Source organism: Volvox carteri (genome assembly GCF_000143455.1).
Source record: "Volvox carteri f. nagariensis unplaced genomic scaffold VOLCAscaffold_32, whole genome shotgun sequence".
Taxonomy (NCBI): domain Eukaryota; kingdom Viridiplantae; phylum Chlorophyta; class Chlorophyceae; order Chlamydomonadales; family Volvocaceae; genus Volvox; species Volvox carteri.
Genome location: NW_003307575.1, coordinates 1,257,462 through 1,268,612, shown reverse-complemented (window position 1 = coordinate 1,268,612; position 11,151 = coordinate 1,257,462). Strand labels below are relative to the sequence as shown.

The 11,151-nt window shown below is 55.8% G+C and overlaps 1 protein-coding gene across 1 annotated transcript in view; it reads left to right on the top strand.

Annotated features, from left to right (window-relative positions):
* VOLCADRAFT_105719 (uncharacterized protein) overlaps positions 1–10,866 on the top strand; it is a gene marked incomplete at both ends in the record, with an annotated part of 16,565 nt that extends 5,699 nt beyond the window's left edge. The window contains 4 exons of the mRNA XM_002952860.1: positions 9,353–10,138; positions 10,279–10,425; positions 10,710–10,777; positions 10,813–10,866. Coding sequence (XP_002952906.1) covers positions 9,353–10,138; positions 10,279–10,425; positions 10,710–10,777; positions 10,813–10,866 — 1,055 coding nt within the window. The remainder of the gene's footprint in view (positions 1–9,352; positions 10,139–10,278; positions 10,426–10,709; positions 10,778–10,812) is intronic.
* Between the last annotated feature and the right edge of the window lie 285 nt (positions 10,867–11,151).

Below are 11,151 nucleotides of genomic sequence, written 5' to 3'. Positions count from 1 at the left end.
CCGTGACTGTCGAATCTGCTCCTCGTTGCACGGCTCGGCGAGCAGGGATTGCTCAAGCCCAAGCTCCATGCACATCGCGCTAAACCGAATTTGCCAGGTAGAGTAGTTGTTGAGATCCAGCGACTCATCAAGCTTGTCCTTAACCATTGTCGATGAGGGATAGAAATAACAATTTGGCGATAACTGTCGGCGTTAAGCGGGGCTCATAACCTATTGAAGAATTGGCGACGGTGACGGCTAACGCTGATTGTTATTTCGGAAGGATTACCGGTGGCGAAGATATTTAGCACGATAAATTGTTACAAGTAATGTAAAGAGTATTGTTAGCGTTCGGCAGGACTTGAGGAGATTCCTGGTAGGAATACCGATCGTTGTGAGATAAACTAATAGGCGCAGTCACCGCCCTAAATACCGGCGCTAGCGGAAAACTCGTACATTCCGCGATCTAACTGCACGTACATTCCGCGATCTCACTGCGCCGTCCAGACGGTGCCCTAATGTCTATCACTTAGCTACCGGATATGCATCGGTAGCCCCATAAGGTTCTGGGGTAAGATTTCCCCATTAGTCAGGTGCAGACCCGGGGTCAAATCCCCTGGTCGACAACCACACGAGTTGGGAGAGGACCGTTTCCTCAACAGCTCGTTGCAGGCCTTCATAGCCGCCAGTAATTTCCAGCCTGAAGACCCATGGATTCGTTCTCGCACGACGATGCTATTGCCTTCCTGTCCGAGCTAGGGGTAGAGGCCCTCTCGAGTCCGGGCCTTGCGGAAAACGTCCAGCTGTCTGTCAGTCGCAACGCCAGCCAATTCAAAGGGCAGCGTCTCTTAGGTCAGCCGCGCGGCCCACCTACCGCATCCCCCGAAGACCTGCCAGCCCCCAAACGGCCCGCACCGGGCCCCGGTCCTGCCCGTCCGTTCCTGCCCGTCGGCCAAACCTGGACTCCGCACCAGTTCCGGCAAGTCTCACCAGCATCGGAAACAACCAGCCCGCCCCGCGGTGGCGCCAGAAGGTGTGAAGGTTGAGACCCCGGGTGAATTCTGGGAAGATAAAGGGGAGTTTTCTAGTTCTACTTTCGACAACGCCTTGGGATCTCGGTCATCTCCAGTAGCGGGTCCACCTCTCGTGCCACCCCAGATGAGGGGACGGACACCTCTCGAGCAAGAAAGGCGCTTGGAAGGCTTGGGTTGTGAACGCGCTGGTCATCTCGTGGATAACGTCGGGTTTCCCTCTTCGTTGGGTCTCCAGCCCTCCCCCCCAGCACTCTGGCCGCAATCATGCTTCGGCAACCGCCAACGCCGCGTTCGTGGACAAAGCCGTAGCAGATCTAGTGGCTGTTAAGACCAGCAAAGCGCCGGACCCCCGTTGGGTCCTATTACTGTGGCTACCATTCACTGGTATATGAGTGTCGGTCATTTCCAACACCCCCCCGTGAGCGACACTCTCTCGCTACGGGCCTACCCGTGCCTCATCCCGGTCTCCCATTCTCTGGGCAACAGCCAGTGGGTATCGATCCGGCGATCTCTCGGCAGCGCAATGCGCCATTCGGGGCTCATAACCTGTTGAAGAATTGTCGACGGTGACAGCTAACGCTAATTGTTATTCCGGAAGGATTGCCGGTGGCGAAGATATTTAGCACGATAAACTGTTACAAGTAATGTAAAGAGTATTGTTAGCGTTCGGCAGGACTTGAGGAGATTCCTGGTAGGAATACCGATCGTTGTGAGATAAACAAATAGGCGCAGTCACCGCCCTAAATACCGGCGCTAGCGGAAAACTCGTACATTCTGCGATCTAACTGCACGTACATTCCGCGATCTCACTGCGCCGTCCAGACGGTGCCCTAATGTCTATCACTTAGCTACCGGATATGCATCGGTAGCCCCATAAGGTTCTGGGGTAAGTCTTCCCCATTAGTCAGGCGCAGACCCGGGGTCAAATCCCCTGGTCGACAACCACACGAGTTGGGAGAGGACCGTTTCCTCAACACGGGCCGTATCCCAACGAGTACCAAGTTCATCTGCACACTTCACACAAGGCCCATAGCATCTCGGCAACGTTTGAACTTCACCTCGCCCAGAGCCTTCGTTAGTACATCCGCAACCATCCACTCTGTAGGGCAGTATTCCAACTGCACCTCACCGCTATTCACCCTCTCACGCACTATGTGATGCTGCACGTCGATGTGCTTCGACCGAGCAGACGTAATCGGGTTGTTTCCCAAGCTAAGCGCCCCCTGGGAATCTATTTGAATCTTGATAGCGCTCTCAGGCAAACCCAAATCAACCATCAGCTTGCGAAGCCACAAAGCCTCACGAACAGCTGCCGCTGTCGCTTGATATTCGGCCTCCACCGACGAAGTCGCCACAGTACGTTGAAGTTGGCTGCTCCAGCTAATCACAGCCCCATTAAGAGTGAAAACGTAGCCAGACGTAGAACGCCGCGTAACTGGGTCTCCTGCCCAGTCCGAATCACTGTACCCGGACATAGCAACGTCGCCAACACCCCCAAAACGCAATCCTAGTTCGCGAGTCCCCGCCAGGTAACGCAGAACGCCAGTTGCTAAGTTCATGGCAGTCTTCGTGGGTGCGGCCATATGCCGGGACAAAACGCTCAATGCATATGAAATGTCATGGTCTGGTCTGGGTTGACACTACTGCAATTAGCGGTTTAAGGTCCTGGGTTCGATTCCTGGGGAGACCCCCGAATTAGTCGGGAGCGCGAGATTATGGCTAGCTGCTGAGATGTGGAGTTGAGGTCACAGTTGATGGACCAGATTCGCACGCTGGATTGGTGGCGATTGCCGAACCCTCCGTCTCTTCGGGTGTTCGGGTGAATGGATGAGGAGGGGTCCCTGAAGGCTGGATCCGCCGCCTTGGACTTACAGTTCGTATGGCGAAGTACAGTGTGGTAGTGGTGGATGGTGCTATAAGGTGATAAATGATCTAGAACTGACAATGTGATAAAGCGGCCCAGAAGCTTCCCACTCTGTAACATTACATACATTACATACATTACATACATATGAAATGTCAGGCCGCGTGTTCGTCGCAAGATAGTTCAATTCTCCCACCAAAGCCCTATACTCCGTGGGATTGCCCAGCAGCTCCTCTCCGTCCCCCTTAGGAGTGTACCTAAAGCCCGGAGGCAAAGGGGTAGACCTCGGCTTGGCGTCAATCATCCTATGACGCTCCAACAGCTGAGCAATATACCTATGCTGCGACAACACTATCTCACCCGACTTCTCCCTCCTAATTTCCATGTCCCAAAACACCTTCGCTTCTCCAAGGTCGCGCACCTTGAAGACCTTCGCAATTGCAGCTTTAATTGCCCGGACCATTTCCGGGTCTTCCGACGCAACAATAGTGTCATCTACGTGCACCAAAGCAATAACAACCCCACGCTCGTCAGTCTTAACGAACATCGCCGGATCAGACTTCGAAGGATAAAGACCCAACTTGGCGAACTCTGCTGATAGTTTTTCATACCAGCAACGGGGTGCCTGCTTTAAACCGTAAATAGACTTCTGCAGCTTGCACGCAAGCGACCGGTCACTGGATGCATACCCAGGCGGTTGCTCCATCCACAACTCCTCCTTCAGCACACCATTCAGAAACGCAGTAGACACATCGAGCTGATGTACCGTCATGTTCCGGGCTGCGGCAACTGCTAATAAAGCACGCAATGACGAACCACGAGAGGTAGGGGCAAATAACATTACATTACATTACATTACATTACATTACATTACAAATAACTCCCCATAATCAATCCCCTCACGTTGCTCGAAACCCTTGGCAACTAAACGCGCCTTAAAACGCTCCACGCTGCCATCATCGCTGTACTTAACCTTATATACCCAACGACACGGCAACAAACGAGTACCAGGAGGTGGCTTCTTCAGCTCCCAAGTACTATTAGCCATCTGGGCGGCGATCTCCTCGTCCATCGCACGCCGCCAGTCGTCTGCATGTGGACTTGCAATTGCTTCCTCAAAACGAATTAGGCTCAGGAATACCAGCAGAGAAAGCAGCGTTAACGCGACCAGTGACAGTGCGACCAGGTTCGTTTCGCCACCATTCGCCAGGGCGTTTACGCTCTCTAACTGGGTACCTAGTTCCCGCCATTTCCACATCAGGCTGATTAATTCCTTGCCCGTTCGCACTGCTGGAAGATCCAGCCCCAGCCGGCGCCCCCTCGCCACCCAAATGCGGCGATCCCTCGCCGACGGTGCTACCTGGTGTCCCTTCGCCAGCCCTAGGCAGCGATCCCTCATCAGATAAACTAGTGCGAAACTCCTCCTCCTCGTCGGCATCGGACTCATAATCGGAGTCCCCGGCATTACGCCGCCGGCCGACGTTAGACTCGTCAAAACGAACGTTAGAAACTACGGCAATAATGCCGTCCTCGTACAACACACGGTACTGTCCTCCGTTCCCTTATCCGACAAGTATTCCACGCCTGCTCACCGGGTTGAACTTGTCGCGCTTGACGTCGGGTACGTGGACGTAGGCAACGCATCCAAAGACTCGCAGGTGACTGACGTTCGGACGAACATTAAAGAAAGCTTCGTACGGAGTGACGGTTGACCCAGCAGTTGGCGACACATTCCTAAGATAGTTGGCTGTCGCTAACGCCTCCGCCCATAATGATTTAGGCAGTCCAGACTCAACTAGCATAGCCCTAGTCTTGTCCAAAAGAGTGCGATTTAAACGTTCTGCAGCTCCGTTCTGCTCAGGGGTGTAGCCTACCGTAGTTCCGTGTAGAATACCCCTGGAAGCGAAATAGGCCTTCGTGCGAGTATTAACGAACTCTCCGCCACGATCTGTACGCACCTCCTTAACCTGCCTGCCAGTAGCGCGCTCCAGTTCCGCTATCATTACCACCATCTTCTGGTAGACCTCCTGTTGAGGAAACGGTCCTCTCCCAACTCGTGTGGTTGTCGACCAGGGGATTTGACCCCGGGTCTGCGCCTGACTAATGGGGAAGACTTACCCCAGAACCTTATGGGGCTACCGATGCATATCCGGTAGCTAAGTGATAGACATTAGGGCACCGTCTGGACGGCGCAGTGAGATCGCGGAATGTACGTGCAGTTAGATCGCGGAATGTACGAGTTTTCCGCTAGCGCCGGTATTTAGGGCGGTGACTGCGCCTATTAGTTTATCTCACAACGATCGGTATTCCTACCAGGAATCTCCTCAAGTCCTGCCGAACGCTAACAATACTCTTTACATTACTTGTAACATTTTATCGTGCTAAATATCTTCGCCACCGGCAATCCTTCCGGAATAACAATCAGCGTTAGCCGTCACCGTCGCCAATTCTCCAATACCTCCTCCTTGGTCGCTGTAAACGCAACAGCTGAAAGACCAGTATGGTCATCAAGCAGGGTTGTCACGTAACGCGAACCACGTTCAGGCATAGGCCCACACACATCCATGTGAATGAGCGCGAGAGGCTGCGCTGCCTTATGCCCAGATAACGGAAAAGGACCACGTGTATGTTTAGCAAGAACGCAAGTCTCACACACACACGTGCTGGCTGATTGTATGCTGTGTCGGTCAACATCAAATCCAGCTACCATATTATGACGCAGCAACGTCTCAAGGTTGCTATATCCCAAGTGGCCATACCTTCGGTGCCAAAGTGCTGCACGTTCAGCTCCGATACCCACGGCAGCACATACTGCATCACCACCAGAAGGTATCCTGTTGTCTTCACGCTGCGTCCTCTTCAGAGCTCCCGTACCTCCACTGCTGTAGCAGACGGGATACAAGTCCCCATCCCGCTTTCCAGTCAGCACCAACTGGTTCTAATTTGTAATTTTTAATTTGTAATTTGTAATGTTACAGAGTGGGAGGCTTCTGGGCCGCTTTATCACATTGTCAGTTCTAGATCATTTATCACCTTATAGCACCATCCACCACTATCACACTGTACTTCGCCATACGAACTGTAAGTCCAAGGCGGCGGATCCAGCCTTCAGGGACCCCTCCTCATCCATTCACCCGAACACCCGAAGAGACGGAGGGTTCGGCAATCGCCACCAATCCAGCGTGCGAATCTGGTCCATCAACTGTGACCTCAACTCCACATCTCAGCAGCTAGCCATAATCTCGCGCTCCCGACTAATTCGGGGGTCTCCCCAGGAATCGAACCCAGGACCTAACCGACGGAAGGACGAAACCGCTAATTGCAGTAGTGTCAACCCAGACCAGACCAACTGGTTCTGTACGTATACTTTCGCCTGTCCGCCGCCGAAGACCACACTGCCTCCACGATCATCAATGATGCGTACCGATATGATTTTGGCGGTCGCCTCCTCGTCGACGTAGACCTTCTTGAAAGTGATGGCCTGTTTATCGTTGACGTTAGAACGAATCGTAAGCGTGCCAACTTCAGTCGGCCGAAGAGACTGTCCCTTGATGCCCATGATGTTGAAGCGCTCCCATGGCTCCAATAACCGCACGTTGGAAAGTTCTGAGCGGTCATACGTTATGTGGTGAGTGGCGGCTGAGTCCAGAAACCATTCCGTCGGACGATTGCTGTTGTATGCCACGAATGCTACCTGCCGCGGAACTCCTGGCCTCCTAGCTGATCCACCGGATCCTGGCTTGCTGCCGCTAGCTCCGCTGCCACTACCTCCGTTACCACTGTTGCTGTAGCCACCCTTGTAGCCAGAATTTGACGACTGCTTCAGCGCCTTAAGCTGCCTGCAGTCCTTAACCACGTGCCCAGGTTTATTACAGTAGTAGCAGATGACTTGCTTCCGACTATGTCCCGAGCTGTTGTTAGCCGGCCCCCGGCTACCATAACCAGAAGTAGAAGCGCCGAACGTCAAACCGCCGACAGACGCGAAGGCTGCCGACTCGGTAGGCTTGCCCGACCCACCATTAGCCGTCTCTATAGAGAGAAGCTTTGCTGTGACGCTCGCCATGTCCAAATCGCCGTCGCGCATAAGTAATGTAGTCGTCACCACGCTGTACCGACTGGGTAGACCAACTAGCACGGTGTACGCCAGCTCGGAGTCGTTAATTACGTGGCCGACTCCCAATAAATCTGTTTGCAGCTGCCTTGCACGCGCAAAGTACATCGGAAGAGGTTCGCCGTCGACCATCTTAAAACGGCTGAATTCTTGACGTAGAGACACCTTGCGGGCGTTGTTGTTGGCAGCAAACATAGATCCCAAGGCGTCCCAGGCCTTCTTCGCGTTGGCAGCACCGGTAACCATCGGCAAATGATGATCCTTGACGTTCTTGATGAGCAGATTGATGACCTTCCGTGACTGTCGAATTTGCTCCTCGTTGCACGGCTCGGCGAGCAGGGATTGCTCAAGCCCAAGCTCCATGCACAACGCGCTGAACCGAATTTGCCAGGTAGAGTAGTTGTTGAGATCCAGCGATTCATCAAGCTTGTCCTTAACCATTTTCGATGAGGGATAGAAATAACAATTTGGCGATAACTGTCGGCGCTAAGCGGGGCTCATAACCTGTTAAGACCAGCAAAGCGCCGGACCCCCGTTGGGTCCTATTACTGTGGCTACCATTCACTGGTATATGAGTGTCGGTCATTTGCAACAGTGGCGTCGGGCACGGCCCGTGTTTGGCCGTCGCAGCCCCGTGTGGTTTGCTCGTTGGGGGTTGTGCAGCAGGCAACTAAGCTCCGGCTTATTTGGGACGGCAGGCCGGTAAACGATTACTTGCACGGCCCTTCCTTCCGCTATGAAGACCTGAAGGCGGTTCCTGGTTGGCTACTCCCAGGCGATTATCTTTTCACTTTGGACCTTAAAAGCGGCTATCATCATCTCGATATCGATCCCAGGTTCTGGGAATATTTCGGCTTCTGCTGGAGAGGGGTCTTTTATGTCTTCACACAACTGCCTTTTGGCCTCGCTTCCGCTTGCTGGGCGTTCACGAAGCTCATGCGAGAGGTCATGCGCCCCTGGCGCAAACGCGGCTGACGATGCTCGGGCTACATAGACGATCAGGTTCATGCAGACCAAAACGCCGACAACTTGGTCCGGCGTAGGGCCGAAGTGGTTGCTCAGTTGGAGTCGCTCGGTTTCTTGGTCAATAAGGAGAAATCTATGCTGGGGGCCGTGCAGCATCGCATTCATTACTTGGGCATGCTTATCGATACCAAGGACGGAGTTTTCATCGTGCCAGACGACAAGCGGGACCTATCTCAGATCAGCAGTGTGCTCACGGCGCTGCGCTCGACTGCCCGCCTATTGGCATCCATTAAAGGCCAAGTCCTGGCCATGTCTTGGGCCCTCGGACCTTAGGCCCGGCTGCGCACCCGAGCTCTCGGTCAACTTATCGAAACTCGGCAGACCTGGGAAACCCATCTCTCCCTCTCTGACGACGCGCGGGAGGAGCTGTCTTTCTGGGAGTCGTCCTTTGATCGGTTTAACGGCCGACGGCACCTGTGGGTTCCGTCCGTGGTGCATTCCCTCATTTTTTGCGACGCCGCAGGCAAATCCTCCGAGTTCCTTGGAGGTTGGGGGGCCTGGACCATCCTCAATGGCCGGTTAGCGCCAGCGCGTGGCGAGTGGACGCCCGACGTCAGTGCTATGGGATCTACCCCGCAGGAACTCCACGCCATTCTGAACGTGATTCGATCTTTCGATAGCCCAGCCGGTTTATCTGGTCAGTCGGTTAAGGTCATCACCGACAATCTTAATGCAGCGAATGTCGTCAACAAGGGCTCCGCTAAAGCGGACAACTCCCACAAGGTCGCCTGCGAGCTGCACAGCTTTTGTTTCGAGCAGGATATCCGCTTGCAAGCGGAGTGGCGACCCCGCGGTCAGAACCAGCTCGCCGATGCGCTTTCGAAACTGCAAGACCCTGACGACTGGATGCTGAAGCCCAGCATATTCCGCAGGCTTCAAGACACCTGGGGCCCCTTCGACATCGATCTATTTGCGTCCCACGCGACTTTCCAGCTCCCCGCGTACTATTCCCGCTATTCCACCCCTACGACGTCCGGAGTCGATGCATTCAGGTTCTCTTGGGGGCGTAGGTGCTGGGCGAACCCGCCCTTTCACCTCCTCCTCAGGGTACTGCAGCACGCCGAGGCCTGCCAGTCCCGGCTTTGCCTTGTCGCGCCTTTCTGGCCTACTCGCGACTGGTGGACTTTTATCACAGACGACGGGGTTTGGTTCAAACCTTTCGTGTGTGGAGTTCGCTTGCTCGGCCGGGCCGCGGATGTCTTCCTGGCCCGCACTTCGGGGGCCCCCCTGCCCAAAGGCGCTTCCCGCTGGTCCACCTTGGCCCTTCTGGTCGACTTCTCGGCCTCTAACATCAACCGTATCCGTGTCCCCACTGATCCGATCGCGCCCCTCGCACAGACTTAGATGCCCGGGCTGAGGCTCTTTTGGTCGCTCTTGGCGCGGAGGCGGACGCAGAGCTCTCCTTGGCGACTCAGTTTGCCCAAGTGGCCGGTCAGACACTCGCCCCGCGGACGTCCAATGATTACGCGCGGTCTTGGGAACCTTTCCGCGAGTGGTGGGTGGCCAGGCGACTGCCCGGAAGCATCTATGACACCCCCGGTGAGTTGGTGGCGCTCTATCTGCTCTCCCTGCTGAACTCGTCCAAGGAAGATAAGGTGGGGCCTGGACGGGTTCGTACAGCGAGTGCAGCAATCAGCTCCTATTTCCGCCTAGCCGGCAGAGCGCCCCCTACAGAGCACCCTGCCTGCAGCATCGTCCGCGACCTCGCCGAAAAGCAACTCCAAGGCCGTAAGCTGGAACGCGACGCCCTGGAGCCGGCGGACGTCACGGTGCTGGCCCGGCTGGTTGGTGGGCCGGAGCCGCCCCTCGACCTGCTGATGACCGTTACAGCCATCGTGGTCATGTTCGCGGGGTTCTTTCGGTTCGACGACGCTGCGGAGATCAGCGTTCACGAGGACCTTCTGGTTATCACGGCAACTGGCATGGATGTTTTCATCCCTCGTTCCAAGACCGATCAGCAGAGACGGGGTCACTGGGTCCCCATCGCCCGCGTCGGCGGTGCCGTGTGCCCCGTGGGCCTGACGGAGCGCCTTCTCACCCTGGGAGGGTACAAACGCCGCCCAGACACGCCGGACGAGGACGTCGGGCCCCTTCTGCGGCCCGTCCAGTGGAAAGGGCCGGGGGGTACTTGTCAGGTCCTCTGACAGGCACGGTGGCCCAGCCAATCCACTCCCTGTCGTACCCGGCCTTCTGCCACCGGCTCAACAAGACTCTGCAGGCAGCGGGGATCACCCGCCGCATCACTGCGCATTCCATGCGCATAGGAGGAAACAGCACTGCCGCCGACCGCGGTGTGCCTGCGGACCTGCACAAGGCGCACGGCCGGTGGCGCAGCGACGCCATGGTACAGCACTACACGTGGCGCGACGGGGAGGCGAAACTCTCCGTCTCCCGCAGCCTAGGCCTCGCCAGTGAGCAAATGTCTCTTCGGTCTGCTGTGTAAGGCCCTTGGCAGCGGTGCAATTCTCGCCAACAAATCGTCCTAATCGCACCGTTCAGCACCATCGGATCAGCCAATCCTCCGCCACCAGAACCAGTGAAGGGAGACAGTAACACAGAATTGTTGGCTTAGACGCGACGGAGCGAAGCGACCGGAGCTTCTAAGGCTGGTTCTGTGGTACTGTCGTACAACTGGTTCGCAGTGGCGACTTAATTCTCGCTGCTCTCCTGGTGAAGTCATTCTGCCTTCACGCAGAAGAGCATACAGCCTTGTCCAATTGTCAGTGCGACAGGCTGTACTTGCCCCCCGCCCGCCCTGTCCCTGTCAGCCCCTTGCTTCCTCTTTCCGCTACCCCCAGTCTTGCCCCAGATGCAGCACTGTTTGGCTCGGCCTGGCGTCGGCGGACTCCTGAGAGGCGCCCTCCCCCCTCAGCATGGTGGCAGACTGAGGCAGCACGCGCGTGGGAGGGGGGTGGTTCAGGGGGCGGGCCGAGGCGCCCGCATCCGGAATGAGGGGGAACACCCCTTGGGGTTGGTGCCTGGTCGTTTCTGGTCGGTCGGGCTTTGTCTGGTGCGAAGGTCTTTGGGGCGCGCGGGTGCTGCAGTACTTCTGTTTCTTAGGTTAGCTTTGTTTTGGTTTTTGGTGTTGGGCGCTGGCGCCCTTTCGCGGTGTGTTCCGGACCGTTTGCTGTCTGGTG